General features: G+C 38.3%; 1 protein-coding gene across 1 annotated transcript in view; it reads left to right on the top strand.

Moving 5' to 3' along the window:
• The window catches only part of b3glcta (beta 3-glucosyltransferase a), an 84,503-nt gene extending 67,356 nt beyond the window's left edge, over positions 1–17,147 (top strand). Inside the window, exons 10-15 of the mRNA XM_082502553.1 lie at positions 827–896; positions 4,097–4,210; positions 12,456–12,555; positions 12,962–13,081; positions 13,959–14,103; positions 16,207–17,147. Coding sequence (XP_082358679.1) covers positions 827–896; positions 4,097–4,210; positions 12,456–12,555; positions 12,962–13,081; positions 13,959–14,103; positions 16,207–16,368 — 711 coding nt within the window. The 3' untranslated portion in view covers positions 16,369–17,147. The remainder of the gene's footprint in view (positions 1–826; positions 897–4,096; positions 4,211–12,455; positions 12,556–12,961; positions 13,082–13,958; positions 14,104–16,206) is intronic.
• The last annotated feature ends 481 nt before the right edge of the window (positions 17,148–17,628 follow it).

Raw genomic sequence — 17,628 nt, 5'->3', positions numbered from 1 at the left:
CACAGACCTCCAATGGAGCTCTAACACCTCTGCGGTCTTAAAGAAGGCCCAACAGCGTCTCCACTTTCTGAGAATCCTCAGAAAAATGGACCTGAAGAAGGAGCTGCTGACCGTCTTCTACCGCTGCTCCATTGAAAGTGTGCTGACATATTGCATCGGTGTGTGGTTCTCCAGCTGCACCACAGCACACAGAAAGGCACTCCAGAGGGTCATCAACATGGCCCAAAAAATCATTGGACATCCTCTTCCCTCCCTGAAGGACCTGTACAGCACTCGCTGTCTCAAGAGGGCACGCAGCATCCTACGGGACTGCACACACCCAGGACACCGGGTGTTCAAGCTGCTGCCGTCTGGCAGGAGGTTCAGGCTGCTGAGGTCCCGAACAAATAGACTCAAGGACAGCTTTTACAACAGGGCAATAGCCCTGATCAATGTAAATAGCTGACCTGACTGGATACCTCCCTGGACTTTTTAGGGGGAGGTAACAATGTTTAAAACGATAACAATAATATTTATATTTATAACAAGGTGCAATAATAATTAATGTGCAATAATAACAGTGTGCAATACACATACACTTATTCTTCTTTTTTATACTAAGTTAATATACTGTGTTGTGTTGTTTGTTACGTTGTGATGTGTCATATCGTGTCGTGTTGTGTTATATGTAGTGCCGACGTAGGACAGTTTTTCCAATTTCATTGTACTACTGTACTATGTATGACTGTGCAATGACAATAAAGAGTTATCTTATCTTATCTTATCTTATCTTATATGTGATATGTGTGCTTTTGTCTTTGACTCATGTCTCCTATTTTTATCAAAGGGGGAGCCTGTAAATAAAGAAGATATATTTGTTGCTGTGAAAACATGCAAGAAGTTTCACAGTGAAAGAGGTGAGTCATTCCCTCTCATACCAAATCCAGAAATGATGAACATTTTCCCTTTATACAGCACACATTTTTGTCCTCTTGCTATCTCATAATTGATTTGCTTTACCTTTGACCTATATGATTGTATGAGCAAACTCTTTCTGTAAATCTTTCCATCACTGCTATGTCTAGACTGATAAAAATACCTTTAGCTATACTTCTTTCTGTGTCTCCCTTATTGCTCCAAATGCTCAGTCATCCAGCAATGCCACTTACTGGCACGCACTCCCTAACATTAAGCTATCTATAGTAAATGTACTCCACTTTTAAACTGATAAAACTGTTGCGGGTTAAGTCAATAGATCAAATTTCAAATTAACTTTAGATGGATCAGACAAATTGAACACCATACGTAAAGGGCGTCACTCAAAAGTAATTCCACTAATTACCTTAATTACATTTTCTTTGCCAAGCAGCTATTATCAGTTTCAAATGCAGACAAGATGAAAATGAATATTAGATTCAGACATCAAAGGTTAGCTTAGCTGCGTAAAGCAAGAGACATGAAAGTGTATCACGTTTAATTTAAGATGTCAATCAGTGTGAAGGCTTTTTAATCTTCTGTAGTCTGAATTTCTACGAACATTATTGCTAAGGATTGTCTTATTGCATTGGAGTCACACTGGGTTAAATATGTACACTTGGGTTTTAAGGGGTATTTATTATTTTCTTCTTTTTTTTTGGGTTGTATGGAAGCCCCAAACGCAATTCCATTGTTCTTGACAATGACAATAAATAAATAAATAAATACTAAATACTAATACGAAGACAATAAAATACTGTAGGATGAACTCTCATTAGGGGTGAGAAAATAGAGCCTCAAAACTATATTACGATGTTGCAAGAAAATTTGCAATACATAAACAAAAAAATACTGAACAACAATCACCATTTTTGAGTGTTAATAAAAGACGGGTATTTTCAATTATGAGCTACTGTCATTGATGACACATTGCCTAGTTAGAAGTGTGAACCTATTGAAACTTGTTGTCAGCAACAGCAACATTGTTGTGCAATAGCAGTAACACAGCATAAGTCAGTTGTAAGCACAAAAGTAGCCTGGGTAGTGTTCTTCCTAGAAACATTAACTACAAGTATAACTGACTGCTTAACACTTCAGTTTAACAATAACTAGCATCATTTAACTTGCATGTTGTGTTTTGGGTTGAGCTTTTTTAACCAGTTTAGTTCCATTCACTGTTTGCTCCTCCTAATGCTCCTCTGATCTTAGGTTCAGGCATTTGGTCACACATCATCCGCTGTAGTCAACGGTGTGTTTTTGCCTCAGGTGGAGAAACAAGTTTGTTTCCACCTTTAGTGGGAACGGTTTTCTTACATATTTTCCAAAGGACTGTGCTTTGTTGGAGATTGTTGAAGTGGCTTGCTTTCAATGAAATCGTGATTGTAAAATTGATTTCTAAACAAGAAGGTTGCACCTAGAACTAGCCTGTACTACCACAAAAAGAAATCCGTATGTAGCTCTATTGTTACGTGGACGTTTTTGTGGTTCTGCACTGATTTGAAACAGAAATAAATGCAGAACCACCAAGTCAGTTTTGTTGTTTTCTATAGCTTTCATTCTCTCCAAAACATAAAAAGTCAACATGAGTTGACAAAAACATAGAATGAAGTAAAACATTAAAGAAAAGCATGTTACCCTTCTTAGGGTGAGAAGTTCGGCCATCCGGGAGGGGCTCAGAGTAGAGCAGCTGCTGCTCCACATCGAAAGGAGCCAGCTGAGGTGGTTCGGGCATCTGACAAGGATGCCCCCTGGGCGCCTCCTGGGTGAGGTGTTCCAGGCATGTCCCACCGGGAGGAGGCCCCGGGGCAGACCCAGGACACGCTGGAGAGATTATATCTCTCGGCTGGCCTGGGAACGCCTTGGTATTCCCCCGGATAAGCTGGAGGAGGTGGCTGGGGAGAGGGAGGTCTGGGCCTCTTTGCTTAGGCTGCTGCCCCCGTGACCCGGCCCCGGACAAAGCGGATGAAGATGGATGGATGGATGGATGGATGTTACCCTTCTTAAAAACCAGTTGAAATGTGGCATGCAGATAGTGTAGTATAATAATACTGTATTTTTTACTGTGATACACAATTTATTCACCTCTATCTTTTCATTTGCTTTTAATGAAATATTTACAGCACTTCTTAAGAACTACAGAACCTCATGCCATCTTGTAACACAGTCTCTGCTTTAACTGTGTTTTAATGTACTGGTGTGCTTCAGTTTAAGTGGCATTTGTCTGATAAAATGCACTTCGAGCTTGATTGTACTTGATGTTTCTTATCAGTTCAGAACCAGTACAGGCACTGAACACAACTTTTTTTGTTTTTTGTTTTATTCTTTTAATCTTAAACATGCCACTTTGATTCATTTTTGATGATTTATGAGAGATGAACACAGCCTTGAGCTGCTGATGCTGCTGTAGATGTCAGGGTATCCTGTGTTTCTCTGCATTAATACTCTGTGAATTAAACAGCCCAGAAACTTTCAAATATCCAAAAATTCATGAGTCCTATCGTAATAAAATGTAGAGGAAAACGCTGACCTTTGACACCAAGAATTAAGTCAGCAACTTGGTGCTACTGTGCCTTATCCTACCTGTGATAGCAGGGTATAAATAGAATGAAAAATACAGATCCAGTAATCTGCTATCTGCAGTACCTTTCCACTGCCAAAAGCTGCAGGTTTCACAGTGCTACTGGGCATTAAGCACAATGAAGTTAAATTATTTTTGAGGCCTGACAAAAATCCCCAGAGTCAAAGCTCTGAAATGTAAAAGTAAAGGAAAGAAACCCTTTATTGTACAAGTTACTTTGAAAAGTTTTGTGATTTACTTTGGTGTAACTAATCATATGTCTAATCAAATATTGAAAGCCAGTCATCCAAGCCAGAATCAAAAGAGGCTTTTCCCCAAGTAACAAAAGAGCACAGTGTCGGTACATACTGAATTAATCTAATCTGAACAAAGTCGAAGGATTAAAGGGAACATTGTTTATCATTTCACTATCCTTAATGATTCATCTCCCTAAATAAAATATTTACTTTAAAAACACAGAATATCAGAATGTTTTCATTTGGTCAGAAAACATTGCACAGAACATGAGGTCTGCTTGTTGTGAAACTCTGAACACTGTATTGATTTTTCTCCTTCTATCTCTAGTGCCAGTGATAAAGAAGACTTGGGAAAAGGACGCCTTATTTTTGGAGTACTACAGCGATCATGCCGATCCTTCAATACCAACCATTAATTTAGGTGTTCCAAATACTGAAAGGGGTAAGTTATCCTTTCACAGCCTCACTTTTCATCACACCAATCATCACTTGTACCGGCAGATACACTTACTGGCCTAGTATATTGGTCCAGGCTGAACTGGCTAATTAGGCTCAAAAGTTATACACCTTTCACCACCACATGAAGGGGATGTGATTCAAATCCAACATTTAAGGAGAACTGGAACCAGATTGAGCTGGAGTACTTTTGTCAGTGGATATTTCAACTTTTCAGCATAAAAATCAATTTACTGTAAAACAGTGACATGAATAAAACTCTTCTCAGTTGGCAGCAGGAGTGTGCTGCAGTTTTTCTTTTGTAAGGCATATTTTTCTTTTAGAAAACTGGCTTTGTGCCTTCTGTTTGATATGAGCTTCTCTTGACCAAGAACTATAATTTTCTAACCTACTGACCACTTTAATCAATAATCCCCCGGTGACTTCTACCATCTCTAGGACTTAAATACTAGGTCACCTTTTTATGACTAGTCTTTGTTCCAAATATTTGTTTTAAAGCTGGTGGTTTCCTAAAGTTGGTTTATTTAATCATTTCACCGATGTAGCAGTTTCAGTGCTCGCACTCCTTTCCAATTTAATTCATGAACAAGTGCTGTTTATAAGATCTATACCCATTTCCCATTCTTTTTTTTTTTTTTTTTGAAAATGGGTATACATCATGTAAAATCCATCCTGCTGTACTGTATAATTACTTACCTGTGTCCAACATGCTTAATTGAAGTTTTGGATGTCACTGCCCCTTTAAATACTTAACAGTTTTCTACTTTAAATATTTAACAGTTCTCTGTCCTTTGTCCACTCTCCAGAGTATTTAAAGACAGCCCGTGTGCAACCACTCATCAAAAAATCGGGCCTCAATCCTTCTTACTGAAAAACTTAAAGAGCGATTACAAGTATTACAACAAAACTTGTATAGACAATTGTCTACAGCTTCTAGAAGCATTACATCTGAACATTTTAAAAGTTTTTTGTCAGGTTTAGTTTAGTCAGACACCACAGTAAAGATTTTGTGCTTAGGAAGGTAACAGATGAACTGCTGATACCAGTCACTGTTCTTCTCTGATGTTACTTGACGTAACTGCAATATTTTGACACAGTAAACCATAAAAGTTTGATCAAGGGGACAAAGCACTGAGCAGGTGTATCTGGAATGAAAACTTTTCAATGACCAGACAGAATTTTTCTACGGTGACCACATTGCTGCTTACTCTGTACTGTGGAGACCCTCAGGGGTCTGTACTGGGACCTGCCCATTTGTTTTTTTTTCCAGTGCTATGCCAGTGACACATTGTTCTATCACTCTAATAAAATCAAAACCCAGTCCAGTCTTACAAATTAACTGATATTAAGAAATATTTTCCAAATTTTCTAAATCTAAACACATTCTTATTGTTGTGTCACACAAGCTTCATCCCAGTATGAATCCCCCCTTTTCCTTTACGAGTTTATGTAAAACCAGCTGTCGAAAACCTGGTTGTGCTTTTTAATTCTAGTCTCACCCTCAAGAAACATGTATAAGCAAGATCATCCAGTCCTGCTACTGCCATCTAAGAAATATGATCACTTCTGCATTTTAGTGAAACTCATCGATTGTCATCCATGCCTTTATTTTCTCTTGGTTAGATTAGACTTCAGATTGCAGCAGCTTTCTGACATTACTTTTAGAACTGATTTTAAGATTTTACTTTTTTTTACTTTTGGTGAAGGACTTTACTTTTAAAGTCCTTCACCACCTGGCCCCAGAATATACACTCAAAGTGATGTTCCCATCTTAACTAGTTCAGGTGCAGATCCTCAGACACGATTAACTATTCCCACCAACTGCTTCAAGGCAAAAGGTGATTGAGCATTTGCTGCTAGGGCTCCTCAGTTGTAAAATGATCTGCCTGAAGATCTCTAGCTGGCCTTGTCTGTTAAACCACTGCTAGTCTCATTTGTATCATTAGGCTTTTTATATACATTTTAACATAAATTTTATATCCTACTTGCATCTTATTCTTTTAACCTTTAGGTTATGTGTGTTAATTTTAATTTGTTCTTTACAATGGAACCACTTCATTCTCATTCTTATTTTGATGTTATACTCGAGTGTGGCCTATTTCGACTGATATGTAAAATGCTTTATCATTTAGTTTGTTTGTTTATTCTATGTTTCTGGGAAGCACCTTGTAACACCAGTTTTGATAAGTTTCATACAAATGAAAAGAATACAGTTTTTGAGCATAATTTTTCATTTCTGAGAAACATCAGCTGTTTCAAATTCCTGTTTATGTGTTTCAATTGCATCTACATTTAGAGCTTGGATAGGATAAGTAGCATAGATGATGTTCAGCGGTTAACAACAACTGGCTACACTTAGTAACAAAGCTCAAAGGAGGCTCCCGCAGGGGGTGCACCAGACTTGATTGACTGGGAAGAGACTCTGGGGCAGACCTGGTTTCTCTGCTAGAAAAATACATCCTCAGGTGGACTGAAAACCTTGCAATCCCCCTGGAGGGTCTTTAATCCAACAACGTACCAAGCTGATCAACTAAGGGAGGAACTGGGGGATGTTGTTGAGCTAAATGATGCAGAGCTGGTCTACACATGGATGGATGGATATATTTATTGTTGTTCTACCGAGAACAATAAATAAATGAAATGCAATGTAGTGTGCACTGAAATGATAAGTATTTTCAATATGGCTTAGTCCGATACTCTTTGCATCTACCTTCATCCTTAAGCGTCCTTCATTTCTGTGTGAGCAATAAGGTCTGTTTTGTTTTTGTTTTTTTTGCAAAATAAGATATCTCAGCTAATTTATTTATGGTCCTTCATTTTTATATCAAGGATTTATTTATTTGTAACTTTTAGAGATACATGCACAAAAACTTACTTATTTGTATTTAATTCATCATTGCATCTGCAATGACAGAACCTGTCCAGATGTAACGTAATCATAGTAATGTTATAGAATTATGGAATGCATCACACTGGGTGTGGTAATGGGAAACGTGCACAAATATACAGTACATAGACCTGAAGAATGCACCAAGCAATCCAGGGTAGTTTACAAGAACGGTACAAACTCTCTGATTTGGGCAAAAAATTATTCTACCTCATAGCCATCGGCAACACAGTGACACGAAAGACTCCGCGTTCTGTACCTTAAAAAGATGCTGCATTGGCTGTTGCCAGTTTAACTCCACTGTAGGTAAAACTTGTTGTTCAGAGCTCTGGTGTAGACCCGTGCCTCCCTTCAGTCACTGTCTCCAGGCAGCTTAGCACTTTTAACAAGGATGTCTCTTGCAACCTCTCGCTGTATAGATGTAAACTGCCACTGGGTACTTGCTAGTAAATTTGTACTAGTATGATGCAGATCTGAGCCTTCCAAAGAATAAAAGCCAACCTTCTCTAGCAAAGTTACTCTCTTATCAGTGCAGTTTGGTGTTGATATGCAACCCCCATACTTGAGAGCCGCCTCATCTCCACCTCCTCGTTGTAGATAGTGGCAGGTCTCACGCACTTCTTGCTCTTAAACAAATCCAAAATGAGAGCCTTTGCTTTTCAAACACTAAACAAATAGTTCTTCTGCACTGTCAATGCTCTCAGACTTCAGACCGAAATAATTTTGATTTTTTTTAAAGTCAAACTTCAACAGAAGAAAAAAAACGGTATATGCAAATCAGATTAAAGGATTTCTGGATTTCTATCATGCTGACGCCTCTGTTGGTTCTGTGACTTGCATTGGGGTTTAAAATAACTCCGCAAGAAGAATATGTAATTCTTACCTAAACAAACCTGCATCTTGTTAAATTTACTAATGCGGATGGGGAAAGTGCAGAAGTATACATCTCATAGTAGTAAAGTCTTAAATGCACAAGTTCTTAAGGTGACATAACTGGTGTACAGTTGGAGGTTGTATGTGTGAAGAGTAAAACAAGGTGACAGTGGAGTCCCATGGGCCCCCTCAGTGCACTCAGCAACTTATTATGCATTGCTAATGCACATCTGTTTGGAGTAGGGCCACGCTATAGTGAAAGTAATCCTCTTTCAGTTCCCTTGAAACAGTAAAACCACATCGATTTAGAACCAGTAAAATCCAAGAGAAATCGTTAAACATGCCACTACCTGATGTATATGGAGAGTGATTGCTTTGCTTAGGGGTAATTGAAAGTGTAAAAATGCTCATACATTACTCAGTCATGTTGAATTCATTGATGGAGATGTGATTTAAATCTGGAAACTGACTTTTTTGTTTACTTGTTCTTTTGCTGCTTGTCACTATCCACAATGAGGAGGTTTCTTACCATAGACACTGTAGCATATCATGTATTATTAATGTTGTATTGACTGAAATGTTTTTTTGGTTGTCCAGTCAGAACAACATCTAAATTCATTCAGACCAAGGGAACATGATCACTATATAAAGTCTAAAATATAAATATGGCTAAATACACTGTTGATAGTGTTAAAAAGATACTGCCCAGTGCTACCCAACAGCCTCCTAGTAGATGTACTGATGGTATACATGTGAACAAATACTAGGTGTTTTTCAGTAAAGCTGACGTCTGAACTCGAGCTGACCTCTGATCAAGGCCACTGAGATTTAAACCCATCCAAGATTTTAGTAGCTGCTTCTGTTGGATGAATTTGAAAGTCTTCCATCACCTCATTATCACGTTATCAAGATATAAAATACACCATCAGCCATTTACAGTTGAGGGGTAAAAACTAAGGTGCTGCCTACTGTAGTATACACGTAGACTTCATCTACACTAGCCTAGAAAAGGTCATGAAAAGTTGTCATTAAATTGTAAGGCCGCTATAACAGATTTGTATCATCTGCTTCCAATCAAACACGTAAATGGTTGTCTAAAGCTACAGTTTGTCTTAGTTTTAGTGGGCAAGCAAGAATAAATAAAAATGGATAATTAATTGCAGAGTGTGGAAGTGTTCCTTAGTCTAGTGGATCTGATCTTACCTAAAGATTTAGATCATTTATGTTAAAGAACATTTGTTTAATTATTGCCCAAAGCAGAACTGATATTTCATGATCATTTCTCTCTAGACAATAGAACATGGGGTAAGGGTAAGACGCCATTCACAGTCTGCAGACAGCCAACCAGACAGGCCTGCAGCTGGTTGTGCTCTGACAAAAAACTGAAATTGAAGCTGTCAGGATTCTCATGGAGTTTATTCTTTTGCATAAGTCAACACATTACCTTTATTACCTAAGAGTTGGTATGACTTGCCCCTGAGTTTTACACTTTGTTCCACAAAAGGGCAGTGTTGGCCAAGTCTTTCTCCCAGGTAATCTAAAAGAAAGTGCCTCCTTCCCTTCCAATTTTGCCTTCTGTGATGGCAGCAGTCCACGGTCCATCATCAAGGCAGGGGCATCTTCAGTGATTCTGGTAAATAGCCAGATACGTAAGCTACTGTCAGTGCATAATGTCAGTCAAACAGAACTAATAATAGGATTTACATCCTGGAGGATGTACGATAGATTGGATTTCTGCAGTGTGATGTAAAAGATCTAGTAAAAGACTTTAAATGAGATTGCCCCAGCCACAAACCACGACAACAGAAAAAACCCTCACTGATTTACAGTATCTATATTTAGAAATATGCAACAGTGTCGGGTACTTATCAATATGAGGACAGTGGCCATTACGTTATTAGATAAGAATGCAGTGAAATGAGACATAAAAGGAATATATCTGTCTTAAGGAAAGGAGGAGATGATCGGTACATAAAAAATTAATTTCCATTTCTTTTGCTCATTTCTTTCTTCTTCTTTCCCAAGGCCTCAAACTTTATGCTAATGATTGCTGAGAGCATCCTTGAAGTTCATCATCGTCAGGCATCGATATGTCAAGAGTCTGTTCATCACTAACATTGTTGCCTGTGCCCTCGGAGCAAATCTTAAAGCCATATCGTGCATTTACATGTGCACAAAGAAAATGAAATGCAGCATAAGCCGTCACATTTATCAAGGAAAGAGGCACAAATTGGCAGACAGAATTATTGTCAAGAGTCCAATGTAAAAACAGATCTGACATAAAATTAATTCATTCGCATTGTCCTGAAAAACAAGTTGATAGGTTTGTAGCTTAAACCAATTCGCTGGAACGTTGAAGACAATTTAATTACACAGCAAAAGCAAAGTTCTTTATGTTTCTCGTGCACGGGAGAGAACTGGACAAACGCCGTCCCTTCGCTTGACCCCAGTTGCTCTCGCCCGCTCCCCCGTAACACTGCTCTTTTATTGAGGTCACATGAATATACATAGGTTCATTAACATATGACGCCTACATACAAACAAAGAGTACCTTGCCTGTCCGTTGTGTGTGTGTGTGTGTGTGTGTGTGTGTGTGTGTGTGTGTGTGTGTGTGTGTGTGACCCCATAAAGACTTCCCTAAACCTGCTGGTCTGGAAGTCCAGCAGTTCCTCTAAACAAAAGGCACTTAGCCTAAAACAGACATAGATACGTTTATCCTACCACAAAACAATAAGAGAAGGTACGACCTCTCCCATGCTCCCAGGGTGTGGGTGTGAATGCCAGAACACTTTGGAATGCACACAAAGTCTCCACAGACTACTAAGGATCAAACCTCTACCAACATGACATTGATTATACAACTCTAAGCATATATGAGTAGATATTTCTAAGCATAAATGACAATCAACAATACAAATCTAACACAAGTATCCACCCAACTCAGAACTGTCTAGCTCATCATGCATCTGTCTGAAACCACAAAGAAATATTAAGTCTGGTGGAAAACCCACATCTTTACAGTATACATTTATTTTGAAAATGGAAAAATACACTCAACAGGCTGAGTTTAAAAATGTATATAGTCTGAGCAAGTGAGGCAGAGAATGATGCAAGACCTTGAAATGGAAAAGTGGCATAGGAACTTTATCAAGCAAGTACGAGTACGATTCACGGCCGAGTATGAACAAATACTTGGGTAAAAAGAAAATGTCAAAGCTGGGCCAAAGCAAAACTTTCTGTAGTATTATGTTCATATGAATGTAGCTGTGGTTGTTTGCTCTTTTCTTCTAAAGACTGCATTAAACATGAAGAAGAAAACTACTATCTATCCACGACCCTGATCTTCACTAAACTCCCACGACTAGATATAAGATTACCAGAGATCAGCGTGTTTTTGGATTTTATTCCTGTCAGCAGTTCAAGGTGTCCCTTCTTATTCTATATTCAGATACCAGCAAAAACACCTTGGGTGCCTTATAAATAAAACAGTAAGGCCTCAGTATTCTTTGTGATGCTTGCCACCAGAGATTTCCATGTCTCAGCTCTCAGCCCTGATGGTGCACATATTTGGATTCTGATGGGCATATTTCTTTGGTTTCTTTGTATTTGTTGTTTACTTCCACATCACTGTTTTTTCAGGAGTTGGCAGAAAATTTTGTTCCATCTGGCCGTCATGTCAAACTTGCCAGAGTAAAAGTTTGATCTCCGGGCTCATCATTCCAAACATACCTTGTTTTTTCTTTGAGATGTCAGAATGTAGACAAGGGCTTTCTTTTTTTCTTTCTTTTTTTTTGCTTACAAAGCTTTGTAGGACATATCTTTGCACTGAAAAGCCCAGAGAGGATTTTATTCATTGCTGTGCAATCCAAACCTTGAAGAGGTGAATCATTTTTTTTAACAGATCTTTACATGTGCTTTACATGTGTTTGACCTGTGCAGTTGCTGACATGCATATGTAAAAGCAAACATACTTTTGAGGTGTCTTTGAGCAGAATGCAGAGCTGCTCTTTGTTTGCCCAAACAGTCCTCACTGCTGTCAAGTTAATGCAGAACTACAAGCAAAAGCTACAAATAAAAAGCCCTATGGTCGTGCTTATTTTTCTTACCTTCTGAAAAGGCCCCTATCGAGAGAATAAAACTCTAATTAGTTACTTTTTATCTAAACGTAGCTTGAAAATCAAGTCTCGTATGCTTTCCTAAGTTAAACATTGCTCTTTCTGTAGTTAACAACTGTGACTATTGGTTAGCTTCACTCCTTTCAAATCCAGTCCGAATAATAAATGACTATAATTTTTGTTGCTACTGCCTTGTGCCTGCGTTTGTGTGCATGAAGGCATCTGTGCATATAAATAACTGTTTATACCAACTGTGATTTTCTTCCTAACAGGGTCATTTATCTTTGTAAACCAGATGGTCAATATGTGATTAAGTCATACTGGCCATTCTGTTGATAGCATGTCTGTATTTGCAGGCCACTGTGGAAAAACATTTGCAATTCTTCAAAGATTTCTAAGCAGCGCTGTGCCGGACACAAAGTGGCTCCTCATTGTGGATGATGACACACTTATCAGGTATGTTCTTGTCATTTGGAAATGTGTTTGTTTGGGATTTTTGTGGCCTAAACTCTGACTGTTTGACTGACATTTATTCATAAAATTTCTACCAGATTCTGTCTTAGCTGTGAAAAGGTTGAAAGAGAGAGACGCTCGGAATGAAGTCACTTTGTAAAAATGAGTTCTAGAGATATTACCATCCTATCAAACATCTAAAAAGCTCAGCATACAACTTCATGTCCAGCTGGCTTCACTTTCTGTCACGTTGCCTCTTCATTTGGAAGCCTCTGGGTGTTTAAAATAGCCTGAGGGAGCGCAGTTAATTCTCCCTCTAGATGAATAGTTTTTTAGGTGTGTAGGCACCAGAATGTGCGTATGATGATGATGATGAGTGTGTGATTAGTTTGAACTGTGCTTCCTCCAGCATTCCCAGACTGCAAGTCTTGCTGAGCTGTTATGACTCCTCTGAACCAGTGAGTCTGGGGGAGCGATACGGCTATGGCTTGAGCCAAGGTGGCTACAGTTACATAACAGGAGGTGGTGGGTGAGTTAGTTTCACTGCTCAAATGCTCTGGGAATGATGATGATAGAAGATTCAGGGGCAGCAGAGGAACTATAAAGTGTGTAATAAAAAAAACGTAATCTGTAATTTACAGATAAACCCTTTCAATTTAGTTTAAAAGTGTGGTGCTCCCCTAAGGGAAATGAGTTTGGAGACTGCATTGCAGTAAAAGAACTCAATAAAAATATGAAATAAAACCCCACTGAATCACAAATGGCCATCAGTTGTTAAAGCAGGTGAAAGAAAAACACCCAGAATTTAATTAAAAATCTGATTTTAGTGCCATTTTGCTTACATCAGATGTAAGATCATAAAGTGGGCAAAAAGCAAAAGTGGTAGTTCACTTTTATTTCGACAGCACAAATCTCACCTATTTGGCAAAATCTGTGCTTTAGATACCTCTTGAGCTGTGAGTGAGCTGTGTGAGAAACTCCATTTAGGAACACTTCAGTTGCTGTGACACTTCACAACACTATAGCTGCCAGTTTTCTGAAGAATAATATCTAAAAAAAAAAGACCCATTCTGAGTGGCAATGAGCGATTTTTCTGTCAGCTTAATATTCATTTTGTCATCTGTAATTGTTTCTCTTTTCATTGAATTGTCGCATCATTGTTACGCAGAGCCAATTTATATGAAAAAACCCATCTCGCTCTCAGCTCATAATTTTACTCTATTCTATTGCCCTCCCCCTCAATTGAATGAAACACGCATAATGGACCTTAAAATGATAGTGGAAAGGCATGCATATATAATTTCCTGGCAAAAAAAAATTCCTTCTAAATTGATCATTTACACTTCAGATAAGTGTGTTATGTGTGTCTTTTACATGCCTTTTTGTATGTTTATGCGTTGCTGCAGTATGGTGTTCAGCAGGGAAGCTGTGGTGCGACTTCTTAAGAGTGGCTGCAAGTGCTACAGCAATGACGCGCCAGATGACATGGTGCTGGGCATGTGCCTCAATGCTCTTGGACTTCCTGTCACACATAGTCCTCTCTTCCACCAGGTTGTAATCATACTCTCACAATACATTCTTTTTTGTGTGAAGAATATAAGGATTTTTTTTTATGTCAATAATCTTTTTTTCTTTAATGAAAAATCTCTTCAGGTATAACGATAAAGGAGATTTTACATTGAGATATGTGATGACTTTTAAGGAACAGACCGTGCAAAGGAAGCCACATTTCTTTTTAGGTGTTTCAGCCTCATCATCTGCAGGCAGACTGAGAACTGGCTGATGTCTGATTTTCAAAAGCCCTGTACACCTACGCAGGATTTTTTTTTTTTTTTTTTCTGGTTGATTAGGCACTGCATATGCTAAAGTAATTTTCTATCACAGGTTCTGTAATTTCAAGCTAGTGAACGGTGAAACCATCCACATTAGAGTTTGTACTTCTGAAAGTGTGATGCAGTCTGAACCTCATATTTACCATCCTTTTCTCCTGGTTCATTTAGGTAAGCTGAGCTCTTAGAAAATTCCTAGTTGTAATTATGGGTGCGTTGATGTGGACTGTACTTACAAATCAGAAACCGGTAATTACAGCATCACTAATATAAACGTGCAATGCTCATCAATACGCCTGAATGAAGGGGGTGCTACGCAGACAGGTTGGGTGACAGCATGGGGGCATAAACACAGGAAGAGAATAGCTGAGGTTGAGGATACTGTTGACTGATATGTCACGGCATGTCAAATACATAAGACTGGAATGTCCACCAGCAACCAGTAGTGAGCTACAAAGCTACGGGTGACAAGCAGAGCGCTTAACATGTGAATAGGACTTACTGTGGGTAGAAGCAGTCCTGTGGGATTTCTAGGGTATGTCCACCCTTCTCAGTGATAAGAACATATTTACACTTCACAGGATATTGATCTTTTTTATCCAGCAATGCTTTGCTGAAAGTGGCAAGACAGAAAAAAATTGGAAGACTTATAGCAGTCTCCAAAACAGCTAGATAGCCTTTTTCCAAAAAGAATAACAGGAGATTTTTTTCCTTTGACTTGCTGTCTTCCTGTTATGTTTTAGTGACACCTTCAGAAACAAGGCAGAGTACAATTGCACTGGTGCTTCTGCGGTCGGGCATCATTACAGATGCGTGTGTTTAGGTCAAACAGTCAAAAAAAGGAAGAAAGCGAAATCGTTCATCCTTGCAAAATCATTTTCATATCATCTCATTTCCATGACATTGCTGTTTGCCTGATGTTATCCAAACATAGCTATGGTTGAGAAGAAGAAGCTCTAAAATGTTGCTAATACCATGTGTGATTATGTAACTGTGTTAAATCGGTTTTTAGACCACTTAATTTCCTACTGCTTCTTCACTTCAACGTGTACATCATGTGTGTACATTGACAGATGATATTTATATAATCTGCCAAAAGCTTATGTATAGGCCCGATGTGAAGTATTCTTCTGCTCAGATCCCCAGGAGTATAAACATATACTTATAAAATCTCGTCATGTACATTTCATAATCTATAAATAACTCATGTTTCGTCTTTACATGCAGTTTTCTTCTTTCCAGTCTTAAGTCTGTCTTTTTTTTTTATTCACCATGTGAGGGAGTATAGCAGGCATATATATATACCTATATACAGGTAGGGTGCCAACAGGGCACCACAGACAGTGGGCATAAAATATGCCTATAGAGTGGCACGTCATGCATTCATAGATAAGCACATCTCTTTGTAGGTCACACATTTCTTGTGAGATTCCAGTGTTACTAGAGCCAATCAAAATCACATGTATTGCTCTAGTACATGGGAGAAGGGGACAAAAGGCTGTGCAGTCTGACATAAAACAAAAGGGCCTGCTGATTCCAGGTGGGAGGTGATTGTTTCACATCCAAAAGTGCATTTAAACCTGTGCATTTGCTGCTCTGATATTACAAAATGGCTTTAAGTCATTTCTCACAATCGTGAAAAAGTTAAATGTCAAATGAGTCGCTACACCACAAGCATGCATGACCTATAATTAGACATCGTAAGTGTTACTTTCTCTATTTTCAGGAGGCATCTGAACAGAAACTCGTGCTTTCATACCTTTTCTCCTACGTCTCCTGAGACAGCTTCCAAATATAAATTACCATGCTTAATCTTACCTTTCAGGCACGCCCAGAGGACTATGCCAGAGACTTCCTAGCTCACCAGGTGCCCATCTCTTTTCATAAACACTGGAACATTGACCCCATTGCTGTCTTCAACAAATGGCTTAAGGATGACTTCACAGCAAGTCAAGATGAACTGAAAAGTGGAAAAACTGAACTATAATGAATTTAAGCACATAAACTAGCCTGTATGAATACTTTTATATGTATATACAGTGTGTGTATGTCGAGTGATGGGAAAATTATCAGTTCACAGATGTAAATGTTTTGTTTTGTTTTTTTGTAATGTTGATGTTGAGCTGTTATAAAGAAGGACCATGCGAGCATGTGTCCGTGATTTAATATTTGAGTGTTTTCATGACTGAGTTGCATGTTATGGTTGCTGTCAAATTTGGGAATATGTGTATATTTATATCTTAATCTAATACCTTATAGAGGAGCATATCGTTTCTTTGGAGAAATGGTGTCTTTTACAATGATCACTAATGTTGTACAATGTGCTCTATTTTGTCATAAAGGCATTAATATTTTAAAATATTTTGCTTTTTGCTTTCATTTGGGACCTATTGCAGGATTTAGTCTAACTGGGCAATGTATAAATGATGAGGTTGTTAAAGGTTAATTAATGCTATGACTAAGATGGCAAAACTACAATATGAGCAGTCTCTTCTGTGCAGCTACAAAGCAGCGTGAATTCTCTCAGAAGCATTGTGAAAATTTGTGCCCTTAAAATGTTTACTTTTTAAAAGAGTCCTACTGTGCACAGACAACAGACAAACATCTTATTTTTAAACTTGTCTATTTACATTGTGGGTTTTTTTTCATAATCATCTATTTCTCAAGGTGTTCTCCTTCCTCATAGAGACACAGGCACACAATTTCATTGCCATACTAACATAAAGAAGGTATTAAGAATAAATGTATTATTTAACAACATCAAAACCAATTCATTTTCATTTTTTGTCTATCTCCTAATTAATTGGTGGACTAAGTAATTTGCTGACTATTATTAAAGGTCTTTGAAAGACCTTGAGCATGCAGTTGAAAAATTAAACTTTTCCTCTACTGGCTGTTTGCCAACTTGAAAAATTAGCTGTAATGTTTCATTCTCAAAACACTCGGAGTGACTAGTAACGGCCAAAAAAGCTTTAGAAGACCGGTGGGTTATGAAAGGCTCGATATTTATTACGCTCGGCTAATGAAAATCTGAAATGTTAATAAAGGAAAACTCATTACCATCTCTCAAATGCACACTGTAAAACAGAAGATGTTCCTCTCTTTACAGATCTTTTCTGCACTAAGGTGCTAAATTTACACCGTCCTAATAGCACAGCGGGCTGGTGCAAGTTCATGAAAAGTCTAATGGCTTCAGGCATTTGAAACAGTGCAATAACTCAAGCAGACATCCTCTAACACACCTATG

Source organism: Aulonocara stuartgranti (genome assembly GCF_965226115.1).
Source record: "Aulonocara stuartgranti genome assembly, chromosome: 14".
Taxonomy (NCBI): Eukaryota; Metazoa; Chordata; class Actinopteri; order Cichliformes; family Cichlidae; genus Aulonocara; species Aulonocara stuartgranti.
Note: the sequence above shows the minus strand (reverse complement) of the source record. Positions and strands in the feature narration are given on the sequence as shown.